The sequence below is a fragment of the Vicugna pacos genome, unplaced genomic scaffold (assembly GCF_048564905.1).
Source record: "Vicugna pacos unplaced genomic scaffold, VicPac4 scaffold_21, whole genome shotgun sequence".
In the NCBI taxonomy this organism is placed as follows: Eukaryota; Metazoa; Chordata; class Mammalia; order Artiodactyla; family Camelidae; genus Vicugna; species Vicugna pacos.
Window position 1 is genome coordinate 19,928,736 of NW_027328742.1, and position 22,099 is coordinate 19,950,834.

General features: G+C 36.4%; 1 protein-coding gene and 1 pseudogene across 1 annotated transcript in view; one reads left to right on the forward strand and one right to left on the reverse strand.

The window, feature by feature from the left end:
- LOC116278521 (intermembrane lipid transfer protein VPS13C-like) overlaps positions 1-18,178 on the forward strand; it is a 61,430-nt gene extending 43,252 nt beyond the window's left edge. Inside the window, 7 exon segments of the mRNA XM_072957646.1 lie at positions 759-804; positions 2,890-3,013; positions 3,528-3,642; positions 8,636-8,724; positions 14,202-14,325; positions 15,834-15,917; positions 16,229-18,178. Coding sequence (XP_072813747.1) covers positions 759-804; positions 2,890-3,013; positions 3,528-3,642; positions 8,636-8,724; positions 14,202-14,325; positions 15,834-15,917; positions 16,229-16,330 — 684 coding nt within the window. The 3' untranslated portion in view covers positions 16,331-18,178.
- LOC140694331 (large ribosomal subunit protein eL33 pseudogene) lies at positions 2,314-2,637 on the reverse strand (annotated as a pseudogene).
- Positions 18,179-22,099: the final 3,921 nt, after the last annotated feature.

Below are 22,099 nucleotides of genomic sequence, written 5' to 3' on the forward strand. Positions count from 1 at the left end.
AAGTTTTTTTTTAATAAGTGATGGAAACGTAGGTAAGGCTGTAAAGTACTCTCTGGTTAACCCTCACCTCTTCTGAGCGGTATTTAATCTTTTCAGTGTAGTATATATCCTGCAGTTCTTTTTCTATGTTTTTATATATGCAGGTGGTTTTAGTTATAACCGTTACTTGACTGTTATTTAAAGAAGGTGCAAACATGTTATTTTTAAAATTTTGGTCATTACTTCAGGAGACTGTCCCTGCTGTGTTGGTGTGAGTGACTTGGCATGTTGTCTGTTGTCTCCTCTGAAGTGCTTTATCTATCAGGTTATTTGCTATCCTTCAGAGACCCCTTCGTGTTCAGTTTTCTGCTTTCACTAAATTGCAAAGTAATCTCATTAGAATTTATAATTAGATCTGTAATTTTCTAACTCATTTCACTGATATGGGAACTGAGGCTTAAAGAGATTGGATCCTCTGCTGCTTGGTGTCAGAATCAGATGTAGAAAATTTTTCACCTGCTTTACTGTTCTTTCCACTATAAAAGTTTGCTTCTACAGGGTGCTTTCTTTAAAATTTGCTACGATAAAATGTTTTTAAAATCATAGTGCTCACTTACGTGTGCATGTTGTTCTCTATCAAGTTAAGCAAGCCCTTATAAAAGAAAAAAGTTGTTTTAAAAAAAAGATACTTCTGGCATGTCTGTAGAGACCTCTAGTGGTTGGTTTAAAATTAAACAGCTTCCACTGGGGCTTGACTTTATGATTGATTTCTCTCCCAGGGAGTTGTTGGTGGAGTGACTGGAATAATAACAAAACCTGTGGAAGGTAGGTTGAGAACATTTCCTTCCTGTGTAAAGTCTGAAGAGTTGATACCTGGTATACATAACAGGTGTAATTGCTACTAGGTATTTGAGAGAAGTTCTGACTAATTTTATGTTCATAGTCTTAAATTGTTACTTAAGACTCCGAAGGTGGAGAGGTTAAGTAGCAGACTCTATTTCAGACTCTGAATGCTATCTTCAGCAGGGCCGTAGTTACACCAGATTCCTTGGGACCCTCAGTAGCAATTGTCTCATTTAAAAAATCTTATTAAAAACACATTATTTAGTGCAATCCCTATCAAAATACCAGTTAGCTTTTTTTGCTGAAATTGGCAAGCTGATTCTAAAATTTTTATGGGAATTCGGGGTACCCCAAATAGCCAAAACAATCTTAGGAAAAAAGAGCAAAGTTGAAGGGCTTACACTTCCAACTTAAAAACTTATTATCAAGTAGCTAAGACAGGTGGGACTGCAGTACAGACAGACATGTATATCAATGGAATGGAACTGAGATTTCAGAAACACATTTTTTACATTTATAGTCAATTGATCTTTGACAAGGGTGCTAAAATAATTCCATAAAGAAAGAATAGCCTTTTCAACAATGGCACTGGGACAGCTGGACATAAACATAGAGCCTATATGGCCCAGGAGTTCCATGCCTACGTATATGTATCTCCTGGGGAATTGACAACATATATTGGCTGAAAAATGTGTACATAAGTGTTTATAGAAACATTATTCATAATAGCCAGAATGTAATAGCAACCCAAATGTCCATCACCTAGTGCATGGATAAACAAAATGTGGTATGGCCACTCGACGGGATAGTATCCAGTTATAAGAAGAAGTCGAGTATTGCTATGAGTGCAAGATGGACGATCCTTGAAAACACGATTCTAAGTGAAAAAAGCCAGTCACAGAAGACCACATATTATACAATCCCATTTGTAGGAAATGACCAGAATAGGCAAATTCATACAGATAGAAAGTAGATTAGTGGTTGCCTAGGTCTGCAAGGTGGGAAGAAAGAGGTAAATTGCATAGGGTTGAGAGGAGGGTTGAGAGGGGGAAGGGGGGAATGAGCACTATTAGGCATGGGGCTTCTATTTGAGATGATTCAGATTTTTAAAATTAATTGTGGTAGTGGTTGCACAACTCTGAATGTACTGAAAAACATTTGATTTGTATACTTTAGTGGGTGGATTATATGGTATGTGAATTATATTTCAATAAAGTTCTTATATTTTAAAAAAAGCATACTACTTGAAGAATCTGCTAATGGTTGGCAAAAAAAAAGAAAATATTCTCTGGTCAGTTCTTAGACCTTCCAGTCACAGATACTGACTGAACTTCTGGATCAGTAGCTGTAAAGCTTGAGTGTGCCTTGGGGTTACCTTGGGGGCTTATTAAGACACAGATTGCTGGCTGGGAGTGGGGCCTAATAACTTGCTTTTTGTTTTTAAACAAATCCACACTTTTATTTATTTATTTTTCAATACTCTTAAGTCCTTCAGAGGTACAGCATCACACGGATTCTGTGTCCAGTGGCTTTGGCAGGAAGGTTGCTTCAGACTATGGCACAAACCACGCCACTGTCTCCATGAGCATGAGTTACCTTTCCCCAGATGACTCTGGTTTTATTTGGTTTTCCACCAGGAGTTATTAAGTTGTTCTTTGCTTTGTGCACAGAAGCACATCTCTTCCGTAGATGGAATTCAGTTTCATCTCAGGCATAAATACCTTCAGTTTTAGGAAGAGCTGTGTGCTCCCTCTGGTTCCAGAGACCCCACTTTTAGCCAGCAAATATGGCCTTGGACCACAGCCTCCTAGACATTTTGTTGTTTTAAAAATCCTATATCCAGCAGGCCTCCACAGGCTCCAGGATGCCTGAAAGAATAACTTGCATTTTTAACACACTTTGAGAACCACTGTGTTATCACGTTGGGATTAAATTTAACTTCTTTAGAAAGCCAAATTCTAGAAGCTTCCTGGGTAAATCAGTTCAGAGATTGGCTGAGGCTTTTGTTGAGTTCAAATTTGCTTATTTTAAAATCTTTATATTTCCACTGTCTTTGGTTTCATGAAGGTGCCAAAAAGGAAGGAGCTGCTGGATTCTTCAAAGGAATTGGAAAAGGGCTTGTGGGTGCGGTGGCTCGTCCAACTGGTGGAATCATTGATATGGCCAGCAGCACCTTCCAAGGAATTCAGAGGTAATTAAGTACACAAGATATGTGTCTGTGTGCTAACTGTTGCTTCAAATACATAACTAGGTTAAATACTTTGCCTGCTTTTAATGACCTTAAAGTCTAATTGAAACTTTTGACAAGTTCTCAAGGTAAAGCGCCTCCAGAAAGGAGTGATAAGCGACCTTCTTTTTTTTTTTTTATAGCTTGGTTTCTCTTTGATTCAACAGATGTTTATTGGTTTTTGCTATGTGCTGGGCACTGTGCTAGACACCCCGGATCCAAAGCGTGGATCACCTACTCCCTGCCTTTATTACTTTGACATTTTCTATTCTTTATGAAAAGGTGGGAAAATTTGGAGTCATACAGACTTGATTTGAACACTTGTCACGTTATTTTTGGCAAGTTACTTGAAATTACTCTACCAAATACTGATATACTATGTTATGTAGTTCAGGGTTTAATCAATGTATATATTTGTATTATTTTGAAAGCTTCTCATGTGTTTTCTTACGTGTGCTTATTCTGCTGCCTTACACAGGGTGGCAGAATCAACCGAGGAAGTGTCCAGGCTCCGTTCTCCCCGCCTGATCCACGAAGACGGCATCATTCGTCCTTACAACAGGCAGGAATCTGAGGGCTATGATTTATTTGAGGTATAAATTCTACTCTTCACGGTCATGAGTGAAATTTACTTTTAAAGATTTCTAGGATCAGGATTTCATGCGTAGTTCCTAAGGTTCCTGATTCATGAACTTTTTAAAGATTAGGGAACGTGGTTTGTAGAGTAGAATTTTGTAGTTGTTTGTTTTATTATATTAGCATAATGTGTTAAATGGGAAAAGCTGGTCGTTTTTTTTTTTTTTCGAAACAGGATCAAAGCTTTTAGTGCAGAAAGGGTAATGTTAGAAGAAGTCATAGTCTTTACTACCATTTGCATGGTAGCTCATTTAGTTCACATTGTTAACTTCGGTCCCCTGCTTTGTAGCCAATCGCTGGAATTTCACTGCTTCTTTTTCTCCCAGCCAAATTAATTTATCTGGATTACATTGTAAACCTAGATTTATTTAGGTAAACAGAAGCTGGAGGAGAGAAAAAAAGATTATGTACAAATACAGTCTTTTTAAACATTAAAAATTGCCTTAAGAATATGTTTGGCTTTTATTTTAGTTTTAATTTTACTGTATTTAAATAATACACACATGTATAAATTGCTACTCTCCCATGACTAGCTTTCCTCTAAAATAAACTTATTAATACTTTCCTACTTGGACTTTAAAATAAAATGACTCCTCATTGTTCTTAGCCTTCGGTTTTTATAGTATGTGATTACGTTTTTATCTTTCCGCATGCTTCTAACCTGATTTTCTTTCTTTTTCTGCCTGCACAGCAAGAACTGGAAATACAAGAGTAAATGTTTCCTATACTGCTACTTGATTTCATCCTTAAAAGTCAGAACAAACTGTGGTACTAATTGACTGTCCAGGTTTATTTAGAATGAGAGTCCATTTTAGCGAAGTTTTCTTTACATCTCTCACGCCTGTCTGAACTTTTTTTTGGTAGTGGCTTCACTACAGATAAAAAATGGTAGTATTCCTGGTGATACTGTGCAGGAATAAGAGATAAATAAAAAAAAAGAAAGGATGCAGGAAATGAGCTCTTTCCCATTTGATTGGTGGGACACTTTATGTCCTCACAAGTGGACACTTACTATCATTTTGAAAATTTCATCTTTTCTTATGGTATTCACGTGCATTTCCAGTAAAGTTGGAAAAAAAGAACAATGCTGAAGTCCAGTCTATTGTGTGTTCTTTATGTATGTGAGTACAGATGATAGGATTATATAACTGTGTTTCACAAAATCACCCTCAGTTTACTCAAGTTACAGGACGGTGGGACAAATGTTCTAATATTGCTCTGGGTCTGTCCCTAAACCTCAAATAAGGGTTGGCACATGAATTTTGAGAACATGGTCTTAATCTTGTTTTCTTTTTCAACTTGCTACTCCTTCTAGATAAATGACAATCATTTCTCTTTTTTAAAAATTATTTTTTGAGGGGAGGTAATTCGTTTCATTTATTTATTTTTATTTCTTAATGGAGTTACTGGGGGTTGAACCCAGGACCTCATGCACGCTAAGTATGCACTCTACCTCTTGAGCTATACCCTCCCTCCCATTTTCTAATTATTTTCTAATTATTAGTAATTTCTAAATATATTCTTAGCCTTTAGCATTTCTACTTTATAAAACTTAACTCTCCTTGTTGATTATACTTATTTCATAATTATTAGTTTCAATTAATGTAAGTAGAAGTTGAATATGTAATTAAGCAGGTTACTTATGTGCCATTTGAATTTATAGATGTCTTTATTTTTAAAAACCAATCCTTTTTGCTTTTAAGCCCCATAGAGTGGATTCATTATCTTAATGAAAGCAAAAAAATTGTAAATTATTATTTTGAAATTAGTAGCCCCATAGTTAATTTTCAAAATAAGTTATATTTTGATTTCTCTTTTTTTACTAAAGATAGAAATGTTTTGACTCAGCCGTGTCTTGTCTAGCAACTTTCATGCTTCCTCCCAAAATTGAAACCAAAGTGTAAACTTACAGAATGAAGCTGTTAATATCCAACTGTTTAGTTGGACTATAGATTGTTTAAACTATAGTTTCCAAAAGAATAAATTGAATGCTTCATATTTAAAACAAGCACTTTAAAAAAGAAAGAATGACATCCAAAGACCAGCCTGAAACTATAGCTGACAAACTTTTCTTGTGCCTAGATAATTGAGGGTTGGCAAAAATGTCACAGCATGTACAGTTTCTGTGAGAATCAAGCACAGTAGCTCATTCCAGATGCCGTCTTTAAATCGTCACTAATAATTATTCTTCCTTCTTAGGTAAAAGTAAGGATTTCTGATTTTCCTGGGTACATTGCAATTTTAGTGAGACTTGACTTTTGGAAACTCTTAAAACTTGTTAAAGGTTGTTTCTTTACTTATTGTTTACTTTTTGTTTGTTTAGCTCTTTATGTTATTAATCTTTTCCTTGTGATTTCTCTTTTTTACAACTGCATGTCAGTAAGCACAAAACTTCAAGACACTTTATTATTTTAGCTAAATATAATCATCTTGTCTGATTTATTAGTTTTTGTTAAGATTTCAGAACTGAAAGAAATAGAATGATTGTACATTAACAAGAGGACTTGGCAATTCTTCCCCATGGGTAGCGAGGGTAGGCCTGAGTAATTAAGACATTTAGGCTGTTTCATCCCTTGTACATCTTGCTGTAATCAGTTAGTTGGGTACAAAGTATTTGATTATCTAGACTGTGCTGGATACACAAAAGAAATGAGGCTTCTGCCCTTAAGGGACAAAGTGTAACAAAAGTGTGTAAATATTAAGGAGCATTAGAGGGTAAGATTGTGTCCTCCTAGTGCTTATTGTAATGTAGATACATTCTAAATAATTTATTTGGGAATCTTTTGATTTATCTTATTTTCTTTTTCTCTTGAGTATAACTTTATATTCTTTAATTTAATACTTTACTTTGAAAGTTACTAAATCATATACCATGTTTTCATAGGATATATTCTGCTTATCCTCTGTTCTCCTAGGATAATTACCGTTTATGCACACATATATATGATATTTATATATATGTATATAACCAGTTTTTATTTAATATTCATCTTGGTTCACATAGTTATGATTACATGATATTTAAAATGGTGTTCCTGCTTTTTCATTTTAATTATATTTTTCCATGTCCTTAGAAATGCTTCGTTCTTTTTTTTTTTTTTAGAAGAAATGCTTCATTCTTAATTTTTGCCTTACTATCTGTTGAGGGAACCTTACGTTGTATATTTGACCATTCTCAGTTCTTGACATTAAAGTTGTTTCTGTTATTTTACTAACAGTAATAATGCTGTGATAAACGTCGTTATATGTATTGATTTTCAAACCTTGTATTATTTCTTTAGCATTTACTTGAAAAAATTGAGTGCTTTTGCTAAATATTGTAAATTCTTCAAGTTGCATTTTTGGAAAGAGAGTGAATATTTCATCAACTAATCTACCACAGTGACCAAATATCTTAATCTGGATCTCAGAATGTAGTGAATTTTAGAAGTACTGAAAACATGGTTTCTATAATGTATTATGGTGATAAATTATACTTTAAAAGTCTCAAATTACTTAAAGCACAAATCCTGATAACTAATGAAAATCTGTATAAGATGGAAAGTGGGTAGTTTCTTGTATATTGCTTCTCAAAACTAAATATTTTAACCTATTTAAATTTCAAAGCTGAAAATAAACGTGCTAAATTATTATATTCATTTCCCGTATTCTCTTTAAAGGGATTAAGGTATAAATGTTAAAAGATTTAGCTATTTACATGTCAAAATGTGGAGCAAGTGACTGTTAAACTCCACTCCTCTCTGAGGTTCATTCTGAAGATGAGACCCCATCCTTTGGGGATGTATCTTCCTTGTTCATGGCTTTTCCTAATTGTGAAGGAATGACTGGGAATCAAGGATCTTTAACATAAAAAAAATGTATATTTTAGTACTGAAATAATAACAAGTGTACTTTCTCTGCTTGTGATTATTATTTGACTATATTATCCTTTTGATAATGTTAGTGTTGTATTCTTGTTTATAAAATGTTAATATCATATTTATTAGGTATGCTTATGTTCTATATTTTTGTATTTAATCTCATCTGATTTTAAATTGTATATTATAAATAATGTTAATAATATTTCATTAGCATTAATTAGAAAAAATAACTTACTGATTTTTATTGTGTATTGACTGAAGTCACAATAGTTTTGAGATAGTTGGAAAAAATAAATGTATTTTAATGTGCTGCTATTTATACTTGAATTATTTTATGCTTGTAATTGTCTTTAGGAATAAATTGTATCGTCTATTTGAAATCTTAGAAATCCTTTGTGTTTGCGTTAAGATTGTCATTACATTTTCTTTTCTACCAGCAATGTGATTCAGTATATACTTGTAGTTCTCCTGCGTGTTTAATGTATGAGACCAAATATTCAAAAATATTAAATATCAGTTATCTTGGAATTTTATTATGTGTATATCGACCTCTCTGTAAATTGGTGACTCTTAACCTTTGAGAAGGATCACAGACCCCTTAAAAAAATCTGGTGAAAAGTGTGAACTGTCTTTTGAAAAAAGTTCAGAAGCACATTTTCAAAGTATAAAACTTTGTTTTATGGTAGTTCATAGACCTCTCAAAGTCCGTTCATGGACCCCAGGCTAAGGACCCCTGTAATGTTAATGTCCAATTTTATATTAATGTACATTCATATTAATGAAAATGTGTGATTATTTCTGGCAGATAATTTTGAATTGCTGTGTTATCACACAACAGGATGTATTTTATTAGACGATCACTTAGTAAGCATTTAATACTTATTTGTCTTTTAAGGCACAGTGGAAGTTAATTTATAAATATACTATGAATATTTTTCCAGCTTCATGTGCCAGTGTGTAGAACTACGCTTTTGTTTCTAATAATTTTTATCCTAACTGGCACTGTTATTCTAATTAGCTAATATAGAATTTTGGAAGTACTATATGGATGCATGTACAACCCAAATCTTGAATCTTGTTTTCTTTTCAGAGTCATATCAAAAAGTTAGAAGGAGAAACTTACCGATACCACTGTGCTGTTCCCGGAAGCAGGAAGACAAGCCTTATGGTTACAAATAGGTATTGACTTTAAGTGACATTTTTTCAAGTGCTAACTATATAGATTATAAGAATTTTAAAGATTAAAATGGCAGAGGATTTATAAAATTATGCTTCAGCTACAAAATTTTCATTGTCTTGGAATCATAAAAATACAGAACTAGATAGATCTTTTGAGATCATCTCTTCTGACCCTCTCATATGAAAATGAGACTCAGCGTAGTTCAGGGGCTTAACCACATTACACAACTTTGAGAGACAGAGTCTAAAATGGCCTTTGTAAGTGCAGTGGCATTACCATTATATGTGAATTATAACAGTGAATTCATGAATCATTTTTTCTCACGGCTTTATTTTGGGTGATTAGCATACGTTTTTAAAAGGGTGGTATTATTTCTGTGTGCTTCACTTTTTTCCAAGTATCTTGGGAGTGGTAGATAATTTTTCCCAATAAAAGAACTTATTCTAACTTTATTTTATTAGGTTTATTTTCCTGATATTTACCTTACGTCACTTATTCTAAAATGGCAATTACAGATTATTTTTTAAATATTTTAATTTATGCATTTTTGTAGGACTAAAGCAAGCCCTTTCAGCAGGCAAAATCTGCATTAAATGCCTTACTACTGCACTTAAATATATTTAGATGGGAATGAGAGAAAAGAAGGTTAAAATGATAGGATTCAGGCTTAAACCTACAAGCTTTTTCAAAGAGAGAATTATTTAGTCCTCTGATTTGTTCATTAATTAAGAAGTAAAAATAATCACAAAACAATTAGTGTAAAATGTGGTTTTTACAGATTTGACAAGCAATCACTTATTTCTATGTCCATAATTTTATGTTGTCTCCATTGGATTAGACCAAAAACAGTGTTTATCTGTATTGTGTATTGTAGTTAGCTTCAATGGCAGTGTATTAGTTCATTTTAAAATTGTATGCCTTTTATGTGATTCAACACTCGGCAGTGGAAGCCAGTTAGGTTTTTTTGGGGGGATGGTAATCTTTAACACTTTAGTACTTGTTTGATTTAGGCATTTTGTAGGAATATTAATGTGTACGTTATACATCTGGTTTTCTTCAAGTAAACTGAAAAGTCGTAGTAATTTGAAATCTAATCACTTAACAGAGTTTTTTCAGGAGGCAGTTAGAAAAATAACATTCCTGACCTGCACAGTGACTTAGTCCCCTTGTAGCTGTAGTGGGCGCTGACTGGATTGCTTTTTGGTTACGAGGTAGTTACCATTATGCTGATCTGGTTGACCTTTAATGATTACATAAATATAGCATTTCTTCTAAAATCAGTATTTTAAAAAACAACTCGAATCTTGTATTGCTAACGTTAGGCTTATTCATCACATATACTGTAGGTAAGGAGTCAAGAGAACGTTAAAGGGCCACATAGTAAATGTTCAGGCTTGCAGGGCCATTCTTTGTTTCCTGACTACTTCCCTTGGCTCTTTGAGTGGGAAGGTAGCTGTGAACAGTATGCGAGTGAATGGGGGTGGCTGTCTCCCTGCAAATTTTATTTACCAGCACAGGTCATGGCCTTGATTTGTCTGCAGGCCGTAGTTTGCCCACCCTTGATACAGATAATAATTGAAAAGATGAAAATAGTTGGTCCCAGTATTTTTTTTAAAATCATTTTTTAGAAGCGAAATGCAAACTCTCATGAACTAAATTTGTTAAACTGTGGCTCCACTAGTTAGTCCTCCCTCCTACATGACATTTTATTGTAGTAACCTTCATCAGGAAATTGTTCCCTGAGCAGGCTTTTTTTTTTTTTAAACCATCTGTCTTAGTCTGTTTGGGCTGCTCTAACAGGGTACCATAGACAGGTGGCTTACACAACAGACATTAATTTCTCACAGTTCTGGATTCCAGGATCAAGGTGCTGGCAGATTGTGTCTGGTGAGGGCACATTTCCTGATTCATGAATGGCTGTCTTCTAGCTGCGTACTCACATGGCAGAGGGGCAAGGGAATGTTCTCTGGCCTCTTTTATAAGGCCACTAATCCCATTCATGAGGGCTCTACGTAATCACTTCCCAAAAGCCCCACCTCCATTACCATCACTTTGGGGTCAGGATTCAATATACAAATATGAGGGGGATGTAAACATTCAGTGCACTGCACCGTCAGATGTACGACAGGTACAGGGACACAGAGCTGAAAGTTACGTCTTCTGTCCCCTCCCCATGTAATGGGGAGACCTGCCAATTATCAATGACATCCCAGTGTGATAATGTTATAATGATGTACGGACTCTGAAGACAGGGGAAAAACTCAGTCTAGTGAGGTGGCAACCAAGGTCAGGGGAAAGTGTTAGCTAAGGAGGCTTTCTAGCTGAGGAGGTTCTTGAGCTGAGTCTTACAGTGAATGGAAATGTCCTTGGTAAATAAAAGGCACGATGAGGCATAAAATGGCACTTTGAAGAGTAAGAGTAGTTTGGAATGGTTGGATAGTAGAATGTTAGTGAGGACGTGTTGGGAGATGAGTCAAGAGTCATAGGTGTCTCCTCATGGCATCTGAAGAGTTTAGGTTTTATCATTAATGTGATGGAAGATCACTAATTTTTTTTTTGAAGTATGGACTGTTATTTTGCTATTCAGTATTGCAGCTTTTCACTCGGGGGTATATGCACACCATACACACATACATCTCTCTTTTTCCTTTCCCAGGTTTGCAAACAAGAAGTAATATGATGAGGTTTGTAGTTTAGAAAGATCTCTGGAGGCAGTTTGATTGGAGGAGGCTCAGAATGGAGGCAGGGGAGCCAGTCAGAGACCATATTAGTTTTCTCTTGCTGCACAACAAATTACCATAAAATTAGCAGCTTAAAGCAATAGACTTATTATCTGTGTGGGTCCGGAGTCAGGTAACAGCGTGGCTGGGTCCTCTGTTCAGGGTCTCACAAGGCTGAAATCAAGATGTCAGCTTCCTTCTGAAAGATCTTGGGAAGAATCCCCTCCCAAGCTCATTTCATGTTGTCGGCAGAATTCAGTTCGTTGTGGCTGTAGGACCGAGATCCGCTTCCTTGATCTGTCAGCTGGGCGGCTGCCCTCTGTTCCTAGAGCCACTCACGTTCCTGGTCATGTGTCTCTCTCCATCTTCAAACGAGCAGCTGCACTCTGAACTCTGGTGTAGGTCTCTGACCAACAAGATTAGGTCAGGCCCACCCAGATAAACTTTCTTCTTAAAGTCACGTGTGGCTTATAACAAAACCTAATCTTGGATGTGAAGTCTATCATATTCGTAGTCCTGGGGATTATATGGGGCTATATACCAGAGGGCGGGCGATCTTGGGGACCATCTTAGAATTTGTCTACCACGGAGACAGGCAGTTACCCTGGTAGCAGTGGTGAGGGCCTAAATGAAAAATGAGGGCAGATATAAGGGGGTAGAGACCAGCGGCTGGTGGGTGATTTAATATGGAAGAGAAGGGACTACAAGATGACTTTCTGGTTTTTAACCTGAGTATTTCAGGGGAAAGATGATTTGTTTTGTTTTTGTTTTGAACTTAGTTTGTCATAGCTTTGAGATATCAGAGTAGAGATGCCTCACTATTCAGGGAGACATACAGGTACAGACAGGTATAGGTGTAGATAATTGGGGTTTGGATAAAGACCTGGAGCTGAGACCTTAGACACCACCCTGAGAGAGTATGTTGAACAGAAGACCAAGATTTGAGCTCTGGCAAACACGGTGCAGGAGGAAGAAAATGAAGGAGATGTAAGGTGGCAGGAGAACAATAATGCTGTTAGAACAATCAAGAGTAGAGTTTTACCTTTAATGAAAAAGAATATGAAAACGAATATATGCATGTACATGCATGACTGGGACATTGTGCTGTACACCAGAAACTGACACATTGTAACTGACTGTACTTCAATTTAAAAAAAAAAAAGAACAGAGTTTTAAGACAGTCTGAATGGTGAATTGCCTTTGACAAGTGATTTGTAATAGTTACCTTCAACTCGCAGCTCTGCCATCTGATTCTCTACCAGGCAGGAGGTGGGGGGAGTGGAGTCCACATCCTGGAGGCTGTTTGGAAGGTGTAAGGGTGCAAGTATGTAGTCTGGGGATGGGGACGCTGAACTTCCTACAGGGCACAGCACAGCCCCAAACATGCCCAAAGTTTCAGCAGCAGGGTGCAGATAAATAGAGTGCCAGACGTCTGTATCAGCCCCCACACCCCACTGGTCCCAAGTTCATTCAAGTCTACCTTCCAAACATCTAGAATCTAGCTCTTCTTTTCACAGCCGCTGCCTTAATTGAGGCTCTCACTGTTTCCTGATTGGACTGTTACAGTCACTTCCTACCTTGAATTGTCTATGCCCATCACTCCTCCATTGGCCACAGCTCACTTTATCCTGTCATCTTCCATTGTCTGTAGATTAGGTTAATGTCAAAATTTTTTAAAAGCTCCCCATTCCCCTGCAAAAAAAAAAAAAAGGCAAGCCTTTAAAGATCTGATACTAAGCTAATTTTCTCACCTCTGTATATATTTGGTACTCCAGCCATAGACTTCCACATTCCTGAAATAAATCTTCCCCCTTTATAACCCTATATACGTTAATGCACTGTTCCCTTTGTCTGGACTGTTACTTCCCTTTCCCACCTAGAGACCTTGTTCCTTTCAAGAATCAATTCTTAAGCCACCTACTTCAGCAGCACAGTCAGCCCCTCTCTCCTGGGCTGCAAAAGAGTTTCCTGCACACACTGCCATGGTGCTTACCTGACTGCAGCAGCATTGATCTACAAGTTTGTCCCCCTTCCAGCCTGTGAGCACCTCTCAAGCAGAGACCCTGTTTCTTTGTTTCTTATGAAAAATTCTCCTTTCCTAGTTTTGTTTTCTGTAATAGAAACTTTGGAATGAAGTCTAGTTACATCAGTAACTAATCTGGATCCCACACTGGAAAATCAATGTGGATGCCCTTTAAGGGTTCTGTGATTTTTTTTTAATTGCTATTGAGTAAAATGGGATACTCTGTGATACAGTGTTACAGTGTTCAGACCTGATATTTGTTAGTGAGTCTGACGTGACATTTGAGGTCTGTGACATTTCCTGCACACTCTTTCTTGATTAGAAGGTGTACATGTTTGACAGTAAAGAGCAATTAATAATTTTCCAAGTAAACATTTTCAGGGGTTACTGCCTTTACTGCTTTCAAGGTGAGAGTACAGCCTGTTCCTTATGTGTTTTAAAGAAAATGATTTCAGTTTTCTGGTCAGTTTAAAAAGAAAACATGACACTTCTCTGAATTTTGCAAGACTGGCAGAAGAGGAGTCTTTGGCAGTCTCTTTGTTAGTTGGTAGGTGCCATGTTTGCTCTTTATTTGACTTATCTAGGCTTTTTTTTTTAATTTATGTGAAGCATACTCTTTGTTAGTGCTAGGTTACATTGCTTACCGAGCAATACCTATGTCGTCCAGCAGAGAGAAATAATTAGAATAATTAACTCCCTGTCACAACCTGCATGTTTTTGTTTTGTAAAATAGGCGAGTGTTGTGCATAAAGGAAGTTGAAATCCTAGGCCACACGTCCGTAGACTGGCAATACCCATTTGAGGATTTTGTGCGTTCTCCTAGTGTCGATGGAAATCTGCTCAAAATTTCAGTTGAGGTAAGAAAACGTGGCTCACATCTTTAGAGCCAAGAATTTGTTAAATGAATGGAAATGAATACCTTATGACTCTGTTGTACACTTAACTCTACAAAATATTTGAAGGATTATTATTATTATTATATGCTGCAATGTAAGAAAAGATATTTGTTTGTGTACTTTATTTTCTGACAGTCTTTGTGTTGAGTGAAATATCAACTCTGTCCACTGATGCTTCCTTTTTGGTAGAACAAAGCATTAGTAAATAGAAGGGTTTCTAAATTTTCATATGGATACTATTTTGCTATAATCTTAGATACTTCTAAAAAGATTCCCTTTTTTAGACTTTTAAAGAGGCTATTATAAATATTATGTCTGAAACATTCATGTTTAATAATATTTGGCATTTATAGAATTCTTTTACATTCTATAATATATAATATGTTTTCATGTCTTTCCTCTCCATCATTTTCTAAGGAAGAACTTTTTAATTACATAAAAAGTAATTAGCAAAAATGATATCCCATCTTTTGCTTGGTTCTCAGACTCATTTTTCTTTGAAATGTGTAGTTTTTATTATATATAACATAAATTAAATTTCTCCCCTTTAAAAAATGTAATTATTCCAAAGATGATAATTTCCATAATACATTTCTTCCTAAACAATAATGACGTTATCTCTAACATTGAAAACTGTCTGAAAAACATTTATCATAAAAAACAACAAGTTCATACTGTAGAGCACAGGGAACTATATTCAATATCTTGCAGTAATTATGGTTTAAAAGAGTATGAAAATGAATATATGTACATTCCGATATCACTGAAGCATTGTGCTGTACACCAGAAACCGACACAACATTGTAAACGTCATTAAAAATAAATTTAAAAATGAAAATTAATAGTTAGAGATGTAACTACTATTGTCCTTTAACTTACATTTACTTTTATTTTTATGTAAGTTTACAAATAAAAGCAACTATGATGAAACTATGTCATCTTGCATTTCAGCCTTGCCTCCTTGTAGAGCATCAAAATTTAAAGAGTGCCTCGGTGTGGGAAACACAGTTTTCAGACTATGAAAGACTGTGTCACTGTGCATATGTATTACAGATTCCTCAGTTATCACTTTTCTTTCACATCAGTGGTGAGAGTTGACTCCATGTATTTTACATTATGTAAGAATTTTATCTATCAGCCAAGGAAATGAAGGAAGGGTTTTTTGATTTGTCAGATGTGATGAGTTATCAAGTGGTATTTCTGTAGGCTGTTTATCATCTCCTGCAGAAAGCCATTATTTTATGCAGATAGATATATACTCATCCAATTTCATAAATTTTAACAGCTCGCACATGGAACCACTATCCTTGTACCAAAATGATATATTTCTTATCTTATCTGAGTATGTGTATTTGGTTAGTCTGCTGGTTATAAAATAGAGTTGACATTTAAGCATTCAATTAAAGGTTATAATTTTTTTTTCTTCCCAGTGATAATTTTTTTTTCTCTCACTGTTTCTTTTGAAACAGAAACAGGGTCTGTTCCACAAAAAAGACAGTGCCAATCAAGGCTATGTTCAGAAAATTTACCTGCAGGATACCATCACGGCAGAGGTAAACAATTTACTTTAAAGAACGTCCCCTCAGTTGTTTAGCTGAAAGATGAAAAAAAAAAATCTGACATAATTAATAAAACCCATTATTTTTCCAAAAGACCTTCCACTTAGAACTTTGGATGGATATCTAAGCTTAAACTAATAGGCCGTGGGCTTAAATCGGGCAGAAGGGTCTTAGCATGACATGTATTGACTGTGTATTCTCTGGACCTGTGTGCAGCGCTCACGTTCTTGACTTTGTACCTTTCTCTTCCTGTACATGAGCCTGTCCTTGTCGTTACCGTTCATGGCAAACATTTTGTTTTCCAGAGAGCGTGTCATGCCATTGAGGATGCGCAGTCAATGAGACAGCAGCAAAAACTGATGAAGCGGTCATCACTGAAACCTCTCAGGCCCCAGATGCCATCTTAATCACGGGTCCCAGGGGGCTGCTGCTGGGCGTGAAACCCATCACGGTCTTGTCTGTAAACCACTCTTCTTTATCTTGCTATCTTCAGCTAAAGAGAATTTTTCAAGGAATCCTTTAGTTTTAGAGTTCTTTTCCAGAGTAGTTAGTGTTGGATTTTCTTTATTCCCCTTTAGTTTTGACTCTGATTTTGTAGCTGTGTGTATGTGAGCAGTCCCCTTTGATCCTGCTACCGGGATAGGTCAGACTCTTAAAGAAGTACCACTTCAAACTCAGAGTGAAACTTCGATTAATGTCAAAATCGCAAAACAAAGGCAGTAGGCTTCTTTTTAATTACAGTCCTTACTGAAGAATAAGAAAGGAGCTTAGAAGACGAGTGTTTCCTGAGACGTTTCAGACCAGTCTTTGGGCAAATGTTGGCTATTTTGTTTAAGGGTAACTTGTTCGGTAATTGAAATGATATAACATTTTTGGTAAACCAGGTAATTGACCTAAGAGAAACCACTGAAGGGAGAAATGACATGTTTCCTGTTTTCTTTTCATGAAAACATTATTTCCTCCTGATAAAAACATGTTTTGCTTAGGTACTTATTTTTCCTCCTTCAAGATGTGGAAAATCAAACCTTAAAATATCTACGCTCTGTCCTCTCGAAGTTTTGGAACTTGTTTACTTGCTCTTTTGAGATGAACTTACATGGCACAATTATAATGTGCTGATGCATGAAAATGTTGCACTTTTAAGTTTTTCAAGACTCAGAAATATGAAAGGTTCAATATTTTTTTATTTCCAGAAGTTGTTTTTAATAAGATGAAAGATTTTTAAGGGCATCGTAAGCCAAGACTTAATTTTAGCGTATAGCTACAAATGTATTTTAAATACTTAGCAGGAACAATGAAAAAAACCTCTAGTTGCTTTATATATAAATAAAATAAGGCATCTACCAACACTGTGGAACGTAATTGGTAGCTGTGTCCTCTGAGGGCAGGCCTCTGAGAATCAGTTCAGGACACTTACTTTTGACCTTTTCTGCGTCTCATTTATTCTGGTCAGAGATATACTGCCTATTAAAGTTTTTGGGGGAAAGTGCTCAAAAATACTTAATTTCTTTGGCTGAATCTTTAAATTTGCTCATGGTTTTTAACATGGTATTTACCTCAAATCACCAAATTAATGATGAAATGAAATTATAGATGCACTTGGTTTTGCTCTATTTTTGTTGATGTGTGGTTATGTTTCTACTATCTTTATTCATATTTTTTTAAGACTGGCCTTAAAACTTAAAAATATTTTTCTAGTTATTATTTACTGTTGACTCCAAAAAAGAAAGTGGAGTAGCTAATGCCCCAAATATTTGATACCGTACGGTGGTCTTTACCTTTTCAAAATCACTTTGTTTTTCTCTGAAGAAAAGTATCATATACAAAACTTCTAATTTAAGCAGAACTTCTGTGTCGGTGGTTAATTGAAGTTTATTCAAGTGTAGTAATATTTTGTGGCTTTAAAAACTGATCTAATCAGGAATTTAAGGCATCTGATTATATTTTTCATATGAATCACAGCTATTGACAAGGTCCTTAATTTTTAAGAAATTTTATTATACTGATGGCATGTACAAAACATTGAACTAAATAAATTAATTCATAGAAACCTATAAATTCATTATCTCAGTTGGCTTAGAAATAAACTTCCAAATATTTGTGCTATTTTCGTTTGATTTAATCCCCTGGGACAGAAGGAATTCATTAGTAAAGTATAATAATGTCTTCTGTGTTATTTAAAAATGCTTTGAGAGTCAATTGCTTGCATATGAGCTACTGAGAGAAATAAAACATTTGGTGTATTGTTTACAGGTGTGAAAACTTTGTGGGCTTGTGTTAAATACTCAATAACATTTGCTTTGACTTTTTTTTTTTCAGATGCTTTTACGTTTTATGTGTTTTGTGTTTCTTCTTCCATCCCGTAACAGTGAGACCTTAGATTAATAGCTATGGAGAGCTCTAAAAGGTAATAGGCAGGAGACAGCTTTCCTGGGCATGTGGGCCCCTTTACCACACTGGAGGTCTGTGGCACAGATCTGCGGCACTGGGAGGACACAGAGAACAGATGTGACCCTGGGCCCAGCTGCCACACTGTGAAATTACCACTGCGTTTGCACTGAGGCTGTGCCTCCCATGCTTTCTATCAGTCAGCGACCTATGGCAGGAATGCTGGGTCAGGCCCACTCCTGGGAGACAGGGAGCTCCTCTGACAGCTGACTGGCTCCGAGACTCTTCGGTAGCTGTGCAGAACCTTTCTCAAACTGCACCACAGCCTGGGAGGCTTCCGCCCAACCTGACTCTGTCTCTGTCTGCCCAGTTTTGTTTCCCACCCTGCGTGCTCCCCCTGGAAGCTCGACCACAAATCTGAAGGCTCTCCCAGTACTGGGTTATCCAGTAGGAAGAGCAGGCTCACGGTGAGGAAAATAGCGAAATAAAAAACGATCGAAAGATTGAAGGAAGAGTACACCAAAGATCCTCAAGAAAAATCTGATCCAGGGTGGACTTCTTTGCGTGTATTTCACGGTTTGGTATTGTTTTTATTTTGAGTTATGTATAACAGAGGACGCGGTCTCCTTTTCAGTGCTCTGGGCCTCTAAGTGCATTGATCTGGTGCTGCGTGGATATCTGCGTTTTTAACAGGGCTCCACGTGTATTTCTAAGGTGCAGCTTGGACTGAAAAATTAATGCTCTGGCTTTAAAGTAGTCAGACTCTTGAAGAGCTCTGAAATATCAATGCCAGTTAAATTACAGAGTTCCGGTTACTGCCAGCGCTGGGAGAATCATCTTTTTACTGAAGATATTTAAGGGGTAGGAGATTACCTTTATCAAAATGATCTACTCTTGAGGGACAAGGCCTTTTGACTGAGAATCACGGGGAGAAGGATGGCTAATCCTCATGAAAGCGGGTTCTGTGCTGTGTGTATGTTGACTTTGAAAAGAAATTGAGACTCCCTGCAACAGAGGGGGCGCGTTTCTCTTAGTGATTGTGCCTATGGTAGAATTTAGACTTATTGTTTGTGAATTTGTGTTTCAGTTACAAGACTGTATCGTTCAAATACTCAACATCAAGGGTCTCTTTGAACTGAAAAAGCCTTCAGAAGAACTCTTTGTTTTGTTTTTACATATTGCAGGCCTTAGTCCCTTACTAAAATTCAAAAATTCAAAATGCTCAGAAAACCAAAAGGTTTTTTATAGGTTTGAAGCAAAGACATTTAACAGCAAAATCTGAACTGAACTGACATGAGGCTATTTGTGGTTTTTATTCTATTTGTGTAAACGAGTTTGGCTGTAGCAGAATTAATATCTTTGATCATAAGATGCTGCTCCAGACTTTACTGGAGGTGTACCAGCCATGTGGTATATGAACCGTATTGCCTTTCTAAAGTTTGAAAAATTCTGTATGCCTGGACCCAGGGTTTCAGATAAGAAATTGTAGATCTGTCTATCCTCAAAATTATCAATTTATTAAGTTGCCTCTGAATTTTAGAAACATCATAAACTGTCAGAGAAGCCATGAAGAACAACAGAATTTCCTTCCCTCTTCAGACTGTGCCACTGTTTCACTTCAGTTATGCTGACAAATCGTTTTGATAATGTTTTCAAAGTAATTGACATCAACACATCAGAGACTGAAATGTTGCTGTATGATGGTGCATCATAGAGATTTATGACAACTCCAGAGAAAAATTGATTTCTGTCCCCTTGTATTTTGATTGAGTAAATATCTGGTGGGTGGAAAGTTTTTAGAATTGACCTCCAGTGTGAAAATAATTAGAATGGTAATGAAATAAGCCAGCGTGATTTTCTAGGTTGATAGTATCCACTCAAACAATAGTGAACACTTTCCAAAGAGGATTTACTTCTTTAGTATTATTTTTAACTTGAAGAATGACCAAGTGACTTTTCCAGAGATTGGCTATAATGCTCGAAGTTTCCTAGTGGTGGTTTAAATTCCATGATAAATAATTTTCATCAAAATAGATTTCACATCTTGGTTTCTGAGTTTTATTGTGTGTGTTGTAGAACACATTTACCTTATACCAGCTTTTCTGCCAGACAAACTGCTCTGCTCCTTCGGCACCTTCTTTTAAGCCTTCCTTTTTTATAGATTGTCTTTTTTATCTTTTCTTTTTAATGGCACCTCTCTAAATATTTTTGAATTCTCTGTAAGTAGATACTGTGCCACGTTGGGCACACTGCAGCTTATGCACCAGATAATTTGTTCTTACAAATAAAGTTTTATGGGTACACAGCTACACCCACTCAGCTGCATCGGCAGTGCCGCTCTCACCCTGCAGTGGCAGAGATGGGCAGTGCTGACAGAGGCAGGAATGGCCAGCAAAGCCTAAAGTTTTTGCTCTCTGAACCTTTACAGAACAAGTTCATCAACCTCTATATTACACTATATAATTAATCTCACAGATGGGACCAAACAAGACACTAAATGATTTGCCCAAGATCCTGTGGTGAGGTGGGATCAGCAATTAGAATCTGACACTTACGAGCTTCTCTTTCTTGTCTGTACATCCTCTTCTTCTTTCTTCCTAGAAACAATAGTTATTTTGAATGCACACGGCCAGCGTTGGCTTCTTGGATTTCTTTTAGAACCTTATACCCTTATCCTCAAATGATCTATGTATTTTCTCCTCCTCTATGTTTTAGGTCTGACAGTGGCACAATCACTTCCCATAGGAACACTTGACATCTAAGTGTCTCAGGCCGTTGGCCTCAATTTTTTTTTTCTCTAGAGAATTCTTACATATGATCTAATGTTATTGTCAGTTTGCTAGCAACCATAGCTTCTGAGGTGTAGAAATCAAGAAATAAAATTTTGGGGTAGGACATAAAACTTTTCTCTATTTCTAATGCACAACCAGAACAAAGAATCAAATACACGATTGTGGTGTTCTACCATAATCAAGTCATTAGAAAGTTCTACTGATGTGAGAACTATGAAAAATAAAATGCCCAAGGTACATACTGTATCACATCTAGCTAGGGCTCACCAGAAGAAATTATATTTCTTCAGCCCAGTAGGTCATATTGTAGACTAATAATGTAACAAATGAGCAGTGTTCAAAGACCACAATTTGAGTGGAAGCTGTAACATTTAGGCTTCAGCAGAGGGAGCTGCTGCAAATGAGCTAGGCAAGGACTTATTGGTGCCTTAAACTGAGAAGCCACACTTGAGCAGGGCCCCCTCCCTTTCCTGTGGAGTGCTGTCAGATTCTTAACCTACTATGACATTTCTCATCAAATCTTCCTTACTTCATTCAATTCAGGGTGATTCACACTTTCCAAAGTAGTGGGGGGAGAAAGGGAGGAGGGGGCATGAACTAGAGGATTAACAGAGTTAACTTTTTCCTTAAAGACTTTCTGGACTCTGCCTGCCATTTGTTGATCAGTAGCCACATAATGGAAGTAGTAGTTTTTGTTTGTTTGTTTTGTTTTGTTTTGCCTCTTAAAGCCCAAATAAGGAAATCATATACCTGAGAGATTCTGGGATAGTTGTAATGTCAGTGTGACATTTTAATATATCTGGAATTATTGACTGTAAATACTTTGCAGGAAACAACTACTTGCCCATGTAAAAGCCTCCTGCGGTTAAAGTTTAGAGACCTAGAAAATGCTCCTTTGGAGCTGACCCCAAATGAACAGGGTGGGAATCTTGCCTGACTCTTACCGCAGTCCAGATGGTGAATGGGTACTATTGAAAACATTGTTTTGTAAGGGCC